Source organism: Melospiza georgiana, chromosome 9, assembly GCF_028018845.1.
Source record: "Melospiza georgiana isolate bMelGeo1 chromosome 9, bMelGeo1.pri, whole genome shotgun sequence".
In the NCBI taxonomy this organism is placed as follows: Eukaryota; Metazoa; Chordata; class Aves; order Passeriformes; family Passerellidae; genus Melospiza; species Melospiza georgiana.
This window is the reverse complement of record NC_080438.1, coordinates 13,596,362-13,612,703: the sequence shown is the minus strand read 5'-3', so window position 1 is coordinate 13,612,703 and position 16,342 is coordinate 13,596,362. Positions and strand designations below refer to the sequence as shown.

At 38.6% G+C, this 16,342-nt stretch overlaps 1 protein-coding gene across 2 annotated transcripts in view; it reads right to left on the bottom strand.

Moving 5' to 3' along the window:
* Positions 1 to 2,181: 2,181 nt before the first annotated feature.
* Positions 2,182 to 16,342, bottom strand: part of PLPPR5 (phospholipid phosphatase related 5) — a 44,848-nt gene continuing 30,687 nt past the window's right edge. Inside the window, exons 4-6 of one of the 2 annotated variants that reach the window (XM_058030230.1) lie at positions 14,427 to 14,603; positions 12,850 to 12,969; positions 2,182 to 4,387 (exon numbers count right to left, since the gene is read on the bottom strand). In XM_058030230.1, the coding sequence (XP_057886213.1) occupies positions 4,355 to 4,387; positions 12,850 to 12,969; positions 14,427 to 14,603 (330 nt within the window). In that variant the 3' untranslated portion in view covers positions 2,182 to 4,354. Of the gene's footprint in view, positions 4,388 to 7,429; positions 7,925 to 12,849; positions 12,970 to 14,426; positions 14,604 to 16,342 lie in introns of those variants that run through there. The other variant, XM_058030231.1, reaches the window with a different exon arrangement.

Here is a 16,342-nt window from a genome sequence, read left to right as displayed (position 1 = left end):
CCTTTGGTGGTTGCTCAGTGCCCCTGGGCACTCCCTGGCTCGTTGCAGTCAGTGCTGCTCACCTGCTGCCACAGCTGCACCCACTGGGGATGGGGCTGGGCCAGCCCCACTCACTCCCAATTACCACAAACCGTGCACCTACAGTTACAGCCAAGTGGAAACTAAGCCCTTGCAAGGCTTGATGATACCCCACTTACCTCCAGCTTGACTAGGAGAGCATCAGCAGACACAGGGGACAAGTTTCATGCAGGATATGCTGTATTTCCTAGGACTCTCTACAGAGAAAGAACAAGCTCCAGATCTGACCATGGAACCAAGTACCTAATCCTGTTTTGGAAGGGAACTGAGACTTCACGATAAGGCAAACACAGGCAGCTTACTATGAGCAACAAACCTGTCAGTCATACCTTGGTCTGGCAACTTGGCAAGTGCTCAGCAAAAACCAGGCTTACCACAGTCACACCAGGGCTTCAATTCCCACCCTGGCAGGGTCTTTCTAGGTTGTTCACAGTGTCTTCTTCTCCAAACATCAGGTCAAACCTAGAAACTCTAAGAAGCTTTATCAGCCATTTTCACACAGGAGAGGATGACAAAAAGGCAACACTTACACCGAAAAGTCCCTAGTGGTCAATAGCACTACTGGTGTAAGGTGTAAAGCTTTCACAACCCTAGGCATGCAGCAGAAGTTCAAGTGGCAGACTGTAAATACTTGCTTTGCTCGAAAACCAAAAGCCCTAGAGAAAGTGGAGGAGAAGGGCAAAAGCTGAAGTCATACTGGGTTCTCCTTTAGCTTTCCACTTGTCCAAGTGAGAACCAGGCAGCTGCTGGCTCCAGCTGCAGTCATGCTTGTAGTGCACTTCATGATCTGTCCAGTCTCTCAGAGGTGCTTGAGGGGAGAAAAAAACTGTTCATGCTGGTGTACAGCAGGGAAATCCAGTATGCTGGGGTTGAGGCAGCTGTCAGAGGCAGAGCTGGGTAAAAATGCTCCTGATGTGCCTGGAGGGAGGTGCTGCAGGGCTCAGAGGTCTGGAGGTGTGCTCACCCTTCCGCCTGCAAATGCTCCTGAGTGTCCCCAAGGCAGGGCTATGCAGATGGACAGGGATGTGTTTGATCAAAACAAAATCACTTTATCTCCTCCTAAAATGTAATGCACTCTCCTTTCTGATGGCAAGCCTCAGAAATACCAAAATTAGACTTCAGAAAAACATAAAAAGCTCCCTGCTAACATAATGTGCAAAATGGACTGTTGCACTTACTGTGATCTTGGGCAGCAACAAAATCAGAAGGCCACAGCAAACAGCAAAGAAAATTGCAGCTAAAAAATACCAACATTATCCTTTTCTAATACATATTCTTAAAATGAATGTTTTTTAAAGCTGAAGAAATGTGAGCCCGGGTGCCATCACCGTATATCTTACGCAGTTCCTGATTATACCAACAGCAGAATCCATATAAGAGAATCTAAAATGGTATGGATAGGAGCCCAGCTGGTGTCCCTATATGCCTTAGAAATTCCATTTTTAGGAACACAGCAGCATATAACATTAGGGATGCTTCTCAAACATCTCATTTATAAATGGAGCAGAGCTGTTTCACTGAAGTACACACAGAAAAGGTCCACAAGAATAATAAAATCAGATGCATTCAAAACCACTGAAATGGTTCAACCACACTGTTTCCAGTAGGAACCACTCTGTACCAGAATATTCCCTGAATGAGGAATGATGCTTGCTCATCACTGGGGTTTTTTTAAAAGCAATCACCAAAAAGCCATTTTAGTACAAAAGTGCCAACTTACTTTTGTTTTGGCAAACTCTTCCTACTCAAAGCTTTTTTGAGTTCAGAATGGAAGAGCTAACGCCCAAACTTCAGGGCAGTGGAGAGCTACAGATGTGGGAGGGCAACTTCTGAAAATCAGTCAAAGCAGTGTCTGGAGCTTGGCTGGTCCACATTCTGGGGAGAGTCCTTTCCCAACAGGCTGCAGACTGCAACACAGCTCTTCCTCTCATGCTTTTCAAGTTCACCAGAACTACTTCTAAGGGTAGACCCTTAACTGTGGGGATTCTTGGTTAATTGTGAGAATATGTCACCAAATGCAATTCACATAAAATCACAATTTCATTACATGCACATCATCAACCAAAACATATATAAAGCAGACACCTAAAAAAATACACTACATATGAATGAAAAATTATTTTATTTAAAAATACATTATACAGCAGAGTGTCTCTCTTTTTTTTTTCTCACTGCTGGTTCACAGAGATAGTATGATAATTTTAACCCAAATATTTGACTGGGAAAGATCCTGAGAAAGACCAGTTACAAGCTGATGATATACAGTACACTGAAAAAGAGTCATCTCTTTTAACATAAAAGAATCTCTTGGTAATCTTATAAATCAGATATAAAAAATGCAGATTTGCTACCATGCAAAAATGAGTGAACATTTCATTTAAATCTGCACACAGAGAAATCATTAGTACCTTGGAACCTAACTAGCTAGACTAAGAGCAGGGTGAGTTTAACACGGTGATACAAACTTTGGATCTACTACAATTTTGTAAACACAGTTGATAGTCTAATAAAGGTGGATTTGCAATCACCTAAATAACCTAGCTGTAGCTAAGGACTCTATTCTAGGTCTTTTCTCCCCACATATCTATTTCTTCAATCTCTTAATTCTCAGCTTAGCACAATGACTTCGTGGCATATGCTCTATTGCACTCAGAGACAACTTGGCCTTGCCCTGTTTGCCAAGCACTCTTTAGGTAGTTGTATTTTAGTGAAAGGAGAGGTTAAAACATAAAGTAAAAGAAGGCAGTACCTGATGACTATGTGAGAATGCATTAAAATTCATCATAGAAAAAATAGACCTGATTCTACATCCTTGTGTTTCAAACATACTCTAACAATGATTAATGTACAGGAAATACACTGAACTCTGGAAAATTTAAGGCCTAAAATGCTCAACAGCCTGCAATGACCAATTGTATTCTCAGTATTTCCATAGTGATAGCATTTTATCAGCTCTTGCCACAGGGACACTGTCTGGCACATGTTAAGAACGTCTTCAGTATTTACAATATTCAGATCCATTTGGTGCTCAATTTTTATAGGACAACTTCACTATGAATAGTCAGCAAGACTCTTCCAAGGGGGGGGGGGGGGGGGCTTAATCTGAATATTCACAGCAATGACAGATATGGTAACATTGGCTGATGTTGAAGAAAAATCAATTTGTCAACACCATGCTGGCTGGCAGAGGATTTTTTTTTTCCTTTTTTTTTTAAGAATATGAGCCTCAAACACAAAGATGAAAAGCTTTGTAGAGAGAAAGTCTGCCTGTCCTGGTCACTTAGGCTGAAAAAAAATTTAGTGAGCCATTTTGGTTTTTCCATGAGTCTTCCATGAAAATGGAGAGTAGAAACTCAATTGAACTTTCCTCACTAAGCTGGTGACCCTCTTCTTATCTTAGCACTCATTCTCCCAGCATAGTATCACAGAGTACAACAATCACGAGAAGATGCAGGCTGCCTTGAGTAATTTGTTTAAATGATTCATGAATAGCACGGCTTCCCATCAGATATGCTAAGCTAAGAACAGAGCCCTTAACCTTTCATGGGGTATCATTAGTAATAAAGAATATATCAAAGATCAAACTCTCTAAATTATTCTCACTTCTTTTAACCTAGATACATATATGTCATCCAAGACATTCAAGAACTACAAAACAACAATTCAACTACAATTATGTCAGGAAAATATCCAAATAAATAAACTTTTAATTATGATACAATACTTATTACAGTAAAAATTGGCATTTTTTTCTCTTCAAAAGCAGAAGCACCAGTCTTACATATAACATACTGTTTTGAATGATATCTTACATGGAATACAGCGTAATACAATGTGCAAACAGCATTTTCATACAGAACATAATATTTGTCTAGTTTTTATACACTGAAATTGCCTCAAATGGAAACAAGTTCATGCTGAATTAAAAATGTAGATTATAAAAATCAAAGTTAAATCAAAATACAAAGTACTGTTGGAATAGGTACATAAACCATTGAAAACAATGAGAAGCCAAAATAGAGGGTAATGTCAGATAATTAGTGCTCAGTTTGTCCCATTCCATCATAAAAGTAAACAGTTAATATTTTCGCTAGAAAGTAAAGTGACGTTCTAATATTTAAGAATTCTTCAAAATGTTTATCATTTTAGTGATGTAAAAATCAAGTCAGAAATAGGACTTCTAAAAATTTCTTATTTTTTGATACACTGCAAATATCATGTGTGGGTTGTGAAAAGAGATGAAGTCCAGTGGAGTGAATATACATCAGCGTCAACATCATGTGACTTCTGCAAAGGCCGTGATGTGGTTCTACAAGTTAAAGGAAAAACAAACAGATAAAAACCACAAAATCACACAGACAGACAGCAGTCACCATTGTGAAAACTTTTGCCTCCTGTGTTTGAAGGGCAGCCTTGTACTTGGAGACTATTGCAAGATGATGTAAATAAAACTGATTTTCACTGCAGTGCTCTCACTCACTCCCATAGCAATTCTTAACTGCTGAAAGACTGGATAGGGAAGTATGCTGAACAAAGTAATTAATTATATGTGATGGTTCCATTATATTTTAATTTCAGATGGCTTTTGTTTGTTTTAATTAGGTTTAATTTTAAATTACATGTGAATAATTGAATTAGCTGTACTTCCATTGCTATGTTATTCATAATTGAAAACAAAATTCCTAGAAATGAAAATGACAGTTTCTGACAGATTATAATACTCTATTTCAGTGTAAATAAAAAATTAATATTAAAATTGTAAAGATTATATTCTCCTCATGAGCTCAGTGGCACTGAATCAAGTCACAAAATGCTTGAAATCAAGTGGCATTTGGCAGTTAAGAACTCATATTCAATTTTTTTTTTCAGAATCACCAGCGTCCAGTTGCAATCTAAGAACATTTTCCTCTTTCCTTCAGTGGGACAATTCTTAGAAGCACTGAGATGTGTACTGAAACACAAACATTCTATGTGCAGCTCTAGAACCCTGCAGCATCCCAAAGAGCTTGGCTACTTTTTCATACTCAAACCTAAACAAGTGACTCTGCAAACACCTGAAGGGGAAAGCAACCCCAGAGTGAAGTGCAGGATCCAGAGGAAGTGTGTTTCCCTTTGGGCACACTGCACCCTTGACTGCCACCATTTTCCACAAAACATCAAATGGTGAAATTAGTAAAGGGAACCTTGATGTTAAGCCATGTGTTTGTTCCCAAGCACAAAAATGCACAGAGGGTAAAACACCAAGCAAAGCACTGCAAATTTTTTTTCATCACTTTGCCTCCTGGGGCAGATTAAACTCCGAAGAGAGGAGATGTGAGCTGAAGAAGAGGGGAATGTGGATAACCTGGGGAGAGTGGGACCTCCCATTTTTTGCTTAAGGGAAGTCTTTCAGAAAATCTCTTATCACACAGCATAAAAAATGCTGGAGAGAAACAAAGTCCACCATGCAAGTTTCTATTTCTAAGTTCTTCTTTAAACTGCCTGAATATTTGTCTATCAGTCTGAGCAGGGGGAGATAGGCAGGTATCTTTGCTTTTTCATATTAAAGAGAGGAAATTAGAAATGCTTTAACTGGAGAGCTGCCCCTTATACCCCCATTTCCCAGCCAGGCTGGCAGCTTTGCTCCCTCTCTCACTGTGCCATAACTGTACTGAGTCCAGGAGGAGAAGCTCTCTTCCACCTCCCCTACAAAATGTATTTTAGCTCTAGCAATGCTCTTGCTGTATTTCATGACAGCTTTCATAAAAGAATACTACTTAACACTTAACAGCAAGCATCTTATGTATATTCTTCCCAAAACCAGAATTTATGTATTTTAAATAAACAACAATTATTAAAGCATGGCCAGATTTTTTTAAAAAGCATTAGGGAAAAAAAAAGTACAACTTTCTATGAAAACATTTTCAGTAAAAAAAAAGTAACAAATGTTATTGGTTGCAGATTTTTATTCTGCAGAAAAATTGCAAAATTAGACTTCCTAAATTAGAAAAAAAAAATCAACTCAATTTTATTTGGCTGGCCAAATTCTGTTTTAAGTATGCAATACAGTGGGCAAACTCAATGACTCTCGAGTTGCTGTGAGGCTATGATGACATTTTCTTCACAGTATTTATTTCCTTTATTTAGACCTCAGAAGTCATCCTCTCAACTTAAACTATTCTTAGTCTAAAATTATTCACTTTTTTTGTAAGATGGTTTAAAAATGAAGAATTTGAGGGAAAAAATAATTTCTCTTTATTTCAATCAATTCTTTCAAGTCCTGCTATGTGCCATCCCTGTCTCTAAGTGACACACATTTGTCTGTGATGCAGAGAACCAAATGCTCTTTCATGTGGCATTAATTCAAGAGTGGATAATGATTATTTAGAGAAAGGAAAATGTGGTTCACACTCCTGCCAGCTATACTTCCAAAATGAGCAGGTCACCATCCTGGGAAGACACGCAGAGCATGGGATATAATAACACAGAAGAAAATCTTCCTTCCTCAATAAGCCCTCAAAGAGAACTGCTAAGCTGCTGATCAAGGACCTATTGATTTGGACCCTACTGAAGGCCTGTCAATTCATTTCCAATGGACTCAGCAGGGCGATGCATAACTAGGTCAAAACAAATCACTTGCTGACGGCAAGAATCACTGATACAGATTCATGCAGCTGTCTGGTTACTCGTGCTTTTTCATGCTACCCTCTCAGGCAAAACTACAAATAAGCCTTGCTGACACTCTGCAGAAAAAACCCAAACAAACAGCATTCCTCTGAAATAACTACATTTCAACTCTTAATTCTGCTTAGATTTGCTGCGACAAGGGTCAGAGTGAGATACTAACTACTGTCAGCAAACAGATTCACACATATGCAAGAAGACAAGCAAAAAACCATGCATAAGACCTCAGCTTCTCCAATTCCATGGGAATTCTTTCCCTCAAGTTCCCAAAAGAATCAGAAATGCTGAGGGTCTGCTCAATGGCAGCAGTCTCACAGGCAGACAGACCAGCATTTGTACCATCCATTCTAAGAGGACAGTACCAGGCTGATGAGCAAAGCATGCATCATAACTGCACTCTCACAACACTAACAAAAAAGGTAAATCCAAGGGCTAAGCCTTGAGTGCAGGTTTCTGGGGAAAACGATCCACTGTATAGCTTCTGTTAACTTTTAATTAATTTCTGTTGATAAGCAATGCTATAATGTCAAAGCGTTGAAAAAATACATTAAACTTTTTGTGATTTGCAGTTTTCATTATATATATTAAATATTTTTAGTTGGTTTTTTTTACTTTGTTCTTATCAATACAGTTAGAAACATTCAAAAATAGTCATCATCCTAAAAAGAAGAGTCTTCTCTTTGTAAAATTGTTTGTAATTTTTCCCACGGTAGAGTTTGTTAAAATAAAAAATACTACTGTAGTACCTTAGGCAAAGGATAATTGATCAAGCAATAATAGTAATAACGTTCTCATGCAGCTCTCTGAGTCAGCAGAGTGCATTATCTGCTTTTACTGGAGCAGTGAGTTTTGGAGCAGGAGTTAGTGTCCCGCACCCTGCACAGAAGGCGGGCAGGCAGGGCAGGGCAGTGCCGTGCCAGGCGCTGTGGCTCTGCGCTGCCGTGCACATACGTTATTATTGCTTTATTGCCTTAGATCAAGGGGTGTTATTGCCTTATTGCCTTAGAGCCAGGGGTGTTATTGCCTTAGAGCAAAGGGTGTTATTGCCTTATTGCCTTAGAGCAAGGGGCTCGCCGCGCTCCGGCCCCCACAGCCACGAGAACAGCCTAAGGATGCGCGCTTTGAGGGAGGCTCCTCGCAAAGCATCTTCTTGGCTGCGGCTAACGCCTCGATCCTGTAACACCTACAACATGCACGTTGGAGGAGGTCACACTGAAGATATTGTTCCACTTCCCATGTTTAAGTATTAGTTTATCTGAGCATTAGATGTAGTGACCACCGTTTGCATTTAATCAGAAACAATTTTTGTATAATCCCCCAGAAGCAGATTTCAGCAGAAGAGTAGGACATGAATACAAATTCAAATCTTTTGACATTGAAACAAAACTACTTATGATTTTTTATGAGCTGACTGTCCTGGGTATGTGTCTGTGATATGTGTGTGAAGCAATGTTGCATTGTATCTCGTTTAATAGACTGTATTATCAAGAGAGAACAATTATGCCAACAACTGCCTATAAGCTGATGTAAACACATGGGCTCTCATCAAACCATCCTGGAGAAAAAAGTATGGACACCTATGAATGTTTTTGGACATCAAGTACAACAGTATTTGGAGACCTCTCAATTAAAATATTTTGAAGCAACAGAAATGGACACAACCCTCTCCCACATCTGCCCACAGTATGGTGAGCTAAAGCATCTTTGTGTTTTGCTTTTAGCTGTGAACTCAGTGAGAGGTGATCTCCCTGGAGAGCTGCAGGGAGCAGGCCGGGCTCCCTAAGCCACGGTGCTGTGTGCACACAAGGGCTCATAACATATGAAGACTTGGTACCAACATGCTTAAGACCAAGAAAAAAGCAGTAATATTGATAACTAAAATTTTCTGACATTGGGAAGAAGCTGTTTTGTGTCTCATGAGTAATCAAGAGTAATCAAAAAAAATACTCCTTAAATTCTGAAGAGGAAATCTTTCCCAGTCTTAAAAATACTAGTAGAATTCATTGCAACATCTACACTTACTATTGCTAGAATGTTTTATCACCATCATTATCTTCGGCACATACACGACAGAACAATAATTACTGTGTCAAACTCAAGAAGATTTCTCAGACAGTTAACACTGACAGTCACTAAAAACTGATGGGCAACAAGAATGTCACATATTGCAAGAGGAACTCCAAATCCTTATGACCATTAAAAGCTGGAAATGGCAGAAGGAGAGAGCATGTAATCTCTCTCTTTTGAGTTCAGTCATGCTGGATAGTCAGTCCTACAGGGCAGTATAAGAAACTTGCTTGAAAAAAGAACGATGTTCAATGTGTTGGGAAGGTTTGGGCACTGCTGACAGAAGCAGCAGTATGAAGGAATGCCAAGCAGAACCTTGGGGAATAAATGCAGTTTAGCTGTCAAAGACAGCATTGCCAAGAACCGACTTTGCAAATAAGTAGTACTGAATAGCTACAGAAAGCACTGATAATCACACACAGTAATTATCTCATCTCACAGGAGATGAACCATGGTGCATCTTCTAACCCAACGCTTCCTTCTGAAACCTTCTATCTCAGTATCTTATCTACCGCCTCCATTACTCCTAAAATGCTCCATGCTGTATTTGTATTTGATTTTTTCAAAGTCGGAATACTTATAAAAAATAAATAAGACTAGCAGAGTCATAAGCTACTACATGGGTAGGAGATCGCTGTAAGCCCTGGCCAATTTCAGGCGACTTTTGCATGAAAAAATGTCAGTCTCTCCTGAAACAGGAAACATAATTTGTGACTGCACTTGGATAAAGATGAAACTCCAAACTCTTCCAGGTACTACCCAGAATATCCCCATTTCTCAGTAATTCCTGAAAAAGAACAGAACTCTCCAGTCTTGACTGTGGTAGGATGAGAGCTTCCTCTCTGTAGGAGACTGCCAGCTAACTGAAACCCAACTGTCTTGTAAGAGAGAAGAAGGTCAGAGACAGAAGAGAAAACGAAGCAGATGGGTGAGTGGTGAGGTTTCTTGGCTTTCATTCTTTTCATTAATTTTGAGGATGATTATAGTTAAGGTAAAAGCCCTGTCTGCACTGCTGAGCAGGCTCTGGCAAGGATCACTCAAGGAGGCACCGTAACTACAGCTTATTTGACTGCATGGGCACCTGTGCAGAACAGCTAAATCATCTGCACGCACCACAATGCAACAGAAGTGCCATGCAAACAGTGATCTAACCTTGTCACCAAGCAGCAGCAGCTCAATTCAGAGTATCACAAGAACTTATGCCTATTTAAGTGCACTTCAAATGTAGCTAGACCTCCAACAGAACTCAGACAGTAGCAGCACGGTGAGCATGCCAGGAGCATTTGCTCTCCAAGGAGAAAGCACTGGAATAGCAAGTAGCAGACCTGGAAACACCAAAGTAATGTGCTTCCAGGGCTGTATGATGCATCATGTGCTTACTCACAGGTGAATTTATTACAAAATAGCAATGAGTGGGGTCCTATCTGGCAGGCATTTCTAATGAAGTCACTCTAAAGGCAGGAGTTTTTACTTGCTTGATCCCAGATACCTATATAGTTACTGATTTTTAGTACCAGTCACATAGCTGCATTGCTTCCAGTTTGCACTGCCTTAGCCTTTGATAACTTCAGACAGTTGGGATTTTTGCTACTCCCTGCAGTTAATTTCTGACAGTATCTTGTCTTTAATATTGGTACAGAAACTTGTAGAACTGAAAATAAGGAAAAAAAGTTTTAAAATAAGAAAAATGCAAGTCGATGAGCATTCAGAATATTGAACTGGAATAGTGCTCACTAAAATGTAGTGAAAAGTAACTCATGTGTCTAAAGGAGGAAGAGGCAACTAGCACACAAATTATTTAGCATCACTTTCTCTCCTGAGGAGAACAAATGACATAAAATAAGAAGGGAGCTAAAAAGCAAAGACTAATTCAAGAATTCTTGTAGCAATGGTAGTAAATTGAGAATACCTAACTTAATTTAGACCTTAGTTCCCTGAACTACTGTTCTTATTTCCTTTTATTTAACAGGGTCTGTCTTCTATCTAAAACTCTACATTAAACAAAACAAAACTACATTTAAAAAAAGGTAAAAATATCCATAGAAACTCAAAATCTAAAGCATTCATATGTAAGTAACTTCTTCATCAATTATTTGCTAATTCAATTTTAAACTTTCTGGAAGTGGAAACGGAAGAAAGCATTTCCAAGCAATTAGCAAAGTCTTCACCTTATTGTCCTTGCATCCCATCCTCTCTGTCTGAAAAGGAGTAAGGCTTTGCAACACAGACAAAGATGGGACCTCAGCAAGTGGTATCACTTTTCTGGTCAGTCCCCAGTTTAATTAAAATTTATCTCTAGAGAGAAGCTGCATGACAGCAAACAGCTACTGCCATAAGAATATGGGTTCAGAAGGAAAGAAGCTCATTCATGTAACAGAGTCCTGGGCAGCTCACAAATGGCAGTGGTTATCCTCTAGCAGAGCAAACACTACTCTTGCCACCATCCTCCCACACTCTCCCATTGCTTTCCCCACAGCATCTCAAACTAGGCCAAGTCTCAGGAAAAGAACATTGTTGATCATGAGTGAGAGGTTCTCAAACCAGGTAGAAACATGAAATTAACATGAAGTCTTTGTCCCCAGGAAAAAAAATTAAAATGTCAATATCCAGAGAATGTGTATGTATTACCTATGATGGTTTTTGAATCACAGAAACGACTTCTATTGCATGAGAGCCCAGCATGTAAAAAAAACATGTCCTTATTAATGTGGTATGTTCCAGGCCAGCTGACAGCTTGTTTTGTTTTGACATTTTACAGAAAGTTTACTGAATGAATTATTTTGAAGATACACATTCATCATCTAAATGCATGTTCAAGCAAATGAGACTCTGACCTCCATACGACAAGACATCAGCAGAAGTAGCTTAGACATATTTGGTTCAAAAAAGGCATGTTAGACCATTCTGAAAAGAAATCTTCTTTCCCTTCAAGGAAAGGAAAAAAAACCCCAGGACTAGTAGCAATTCTTACTAAAGAACAACTTCCACCACATTCAAGTGAGTAAGACAGATTGGGAAACCTTTCTTATATTGAACATGAAAAAAAATTATCATAATTAATCTGGAATTAAAATAATACCACAGAAAAATACTTTTGGTGCCTTACCCAGTGTAGAATTGTTTTCTGTTTTCAAATATGGGCATAACCCAATAGATTTTAATGAATTATGACAGATACAGTCATTAGAAAAAGTAAACCTTCCTTTAAACTTTGCATTACTAGTTCAAAGTTTTCCCTTGGTAAAAATGTCTAAAATATTTTGCGTATTTTATTATGCTATCTATTTCAGTAGCTTTTTGCTCATAAAATTAGTCAGACAATCTTACCTAGCATATAGTTCAACATCATCTTCAAAAAATATAAATGGTTATCCCAGTAAACTAAAATAAATTTTATCGTGATACTCAAGCAAAAAGTCCTGGCATACCCAGGAGACTCTCACTAGCATGTTCTAGTCTAAAATCCCATGTGCTCTGACAAGAGATCAGGGGGTTGTGTAGTTATTGCATGGCCCACTGCTCCCCTCACTGCCAAGAGGGTGCCCTGTCCTGGGGCTAGCACACGTCTGATGACAGAAGCCCCACAGGTGACCCAGAAGGGACTGCATCCCATGCTCTACACCAGGCTCAGGACATGCCACACACAAATGGGATAAATGCCACTTGTACCTGAATTGCAAAGCCCCTTGGGCCAGGGGTTAATTGTTCTTTCTAAGCATTCTAAGAACTTTCTATGTTCTGTGGAATATCAGGCAGAGTATTAATCACATTCACTTGAGGAACACAAGGGGAGAGGGTCTCAGATCTACTCAGCCTGACTCCATGGGCTTAGCAGCAGCTATGGCCCTGAAATGACAACATGAAGAGTCTCCCAAGGGGTGCCACTGAATTTAAGTCTTTCCTTCTTTCTCTTTCACTGTTAAGAAACACTGACATCATTTTAAATCTGATTACCTTGGCACTCTTGTCCGGATAATTTATGATCATCCTTTCAGGAAAGCTATGTTTTATTTAACTGATTTTTAAAAAGTCAGACATTACCTTTTCTAAAGGGCTTTCTACTCTGGGTATGCTGATCATGGGCATCTGGGTCAGATTATCCAGATGAGAATGTTCATGGTCTGGCTGACGTCCTCTGAAGTTATTTACCACACAAACAACCTAGAAGGGATTTGAAGATAAACAGAATACCTAAGGAACAACTCATATTTTCAAGCTTTGATCCTGACAATTATCATTAGGCAGAAATGACACCAGCTTTAGTCACAGCGTTACAGTAGAAACACAGAAATGTGAAGTTCATGTTTCACAAAAAATCCTTAATTAATATTTCAAGACAAACGACTTTCAAGTGATTTATTGGTACATGCATCATTTGAGAACCAAAGAAACCTCCTATCTAAAAGAAAATCCATTACTGAAGCTGCACAATAGAGCCCCAAGTATTATCAACCTCATGAAGAGATGTCTTGCAGCATCACGTGGCATTAACCTTTAACTCCTGGGAAGGCCAGTGCCATTTCAGTTTTGATCAGCAAAGACTTTCTCCAATGAAGAGTAAAAAAGGGAATAAGAAGGCAAGGACCATGCCCAATCTGAATGTAACTTCACAGGGACTTTGTAATGTGATGGGTAACAGTTTGTGCTTCTACTAATTACAACACTCAGCTGAGCAGTAATGTTTGCCAACTGCATTATCTTAAAACACAACTAAATTTGATTGCATGCTACTGGACACCTTGTGTGGAAGGGAACATTTGGAAATGCAAGCAGATGTATTTTAAAGGAGACCTGCAGCTACCCTTGCATGTCTAGAGGAGTGAAAACACCCACCCCAGCTGTCCCTGGGAGGGTTCTCAGCCAAGCCATGCTTTCAGATCCAAGACCCTGTGATCCAAGGGTCAAGCTCAAAAGAGTTTTCATGGGGAAAAACATCAAAGATGTATTTAGTACTATTACAAGCTGCCAGGCAGACAAACCTACAGGCATTAAGCAGCAGTGACTGTTCTACTCTATAGTCTTGCACTGCAGATATGAGTGAAGGTGATTAATACATTAGAAATAGTTTTCTGACACAGACAGTAGTCATTGGCAACTGCAATTAAAACTATCTGGTTTTGGAACACAGCTCCAGAAAAGGAAAAGGCTGAACAAAGATTTTCTGATACAGAATAAAATGAAATTTCAACATAAACCTGAATCTATGAAACACACTATGAAATAAATTCATTAGAGTTATTGTAAAGCCAGAAAAACAAATGCTACCTATTGTCTGATCAGTGTCAGTACCACTATATTGAATTTAATACTTTATCCATGAAATCATAACTATGTGTTATTCTGAGGAATATATGCTTCCTGCATGTGGGCCTTGCTGCATAAATTACTGTTTGAAATACTACAATCTGGTTTATATGGAAGTCAAAACAGATAACTGAATCAGTCCTTTTTTGACTTCACATTTCTGAGTGTATGTAAATACTACTAAGGAAACTGATGACTAATTAAAAAAACTGAGGAACATGTCTTTTGTTATTTAGTTATCTAAAGGCTTTTTTAGAGATACAAACTTATACATTGATTTTTTTCAAACAGAAGTGACATAGACACACACTTACCAAAAATACTGCTATAGATATTCCAATTACAAATCCTGCTATTACATCTGACCAGTGATTTCGATACTCTGCTACTCTGTTGATTCCAGTAAGGAAGGCCAAGCACATTAAACCCAAACACAAAACAGGTTTTGCAAGCCTTGTTCCTCTGGCTTTCACTGTGTTGGTGATATACATCTGAAAATTAGAAAGGAAGAAAGTGTAAGACTGATGGATGTCTCCCACTAATTGGTGAATAAAAGCTTTATATTATATTATGTGTATTTGGTACTTTTTTTCTGAAGTGGGGGAGAGTGTGAAGAAACTAGGAGGTAGAGTAGTAGATAAAGTCATCACAACCCTTTCCTAGGGATATAGAAAAAGAATCAGACCATACAGCAAAACTGCATTTTATATGAACCTGAAATGCCTACAGAAAGTCAGACAAAATGGACAATCATATCCGATTACTCTCAGTCTATGTAGTTATTTATTAATGCATAGAAGTAAATAGACTGATTTTTCACTGAGCAGTGTTGACAGTAACAGAAAAAATATTTACCCTGAAGTAGTACTTGTATTATTACAAGCTACCAGGCAGAGTAAGAAAGGGAATACATACAGACCTTATTTTTGTTAGCAAAAGCCTTTCTTCCTTATATACCACTTCTTTACATGACTAATTAATGATTTGTCAAAAAGCAGTGAAAAGGTAAAAAAGTGTTAAAGAGCAGTGAAAATTGAACTAAATGCCAGCATCTACTTTCATAAATATAGTTTCAACCAGTCACTATAATAATAGTTTCAACCAGTGCTGAACTAATACAACCCCGTGCTTCACACAAACCAATCTAAATGCTGCGGGTTTTACGCATCAGACTGAGAAATCCATTTGTCCTGCTGCAGTCTAATTCTCCCTGTGTAATACTACTGAATTAAAAGCAGTGCCTGATAACAGAGCAGCTCTTCTGCCCTAAGAGTGCATTACTGACTATCAGGTTTAACCCAGCACTTCCCAAGCTCTGATGAGCCAATAGAAGAAATCAATACCAATATTTGACTTTCCATTCTCTTATCTCAGCATTGAGTCCACTTGCAACACCCCTCCTCCCCATCCTCAGAAAAACCAAAAAATATACTTTAGCTAATAAGATTTTTGACCAAAAAATTTCTACTCTGCTGAAAATGTTTCTGTAATCAAACCACTGAAACCCTAAATCTTCAAATTTTAAACAGGATTTAAGTTTTTGAACAGAAGAATGCCAGTATTTCCTATGGGGTTTCACTGGAAATTCCAAATTTGTAATGCCATCACTTTGGACTGCAAAGGAAAACAGATGAGTCTGCATTGAAGAACCAATACCACTTCTCTGGCCATCAAATGGGCAGTCCTTTGGGTTTGTTTGGGGATTTTTTGTACTGTCTGAAACTTTGGTGGAATTTACCAGGGAATCAGTTTACAAAGTGCTGCAATAATCCAACCAAGAAGCAGTTTAGAAAGTGTGGTTATAGTCACAATAAATTAAGTGAAGAGGTAGTGGTCAGTGCTCGTCTAAAACAAGTAACATCTAACAGTAACTTTGTTCAAAACACTAGAAAAAGATCCATGGCTTAGAGGATGAAACAAAGCTTGATCTTAAAATAACATCAGAGAAGTGCAACACACAAACCTTCAGTGTACTTTATATGATCAACAGGAAACTAGTAGAAAGATTTCCACTAATTCAGACAAAGCAAAGGTTTGGAAAAAAGAGTTTTGGAGTTTATCTTCAAGCCATATTCTCCTCTCTTTTTCCTAGACCATTTCAGAAACAGTTGATATTTTTATTTGCTGATTCTTCTTTTATCTTAGCTCCTTGTACTTTTGCAGGCTGTCTTCAGTGAGATACTCTTACCACACAGGAAGGTGATAATAGAGCTGCAACTTTAATATTCAG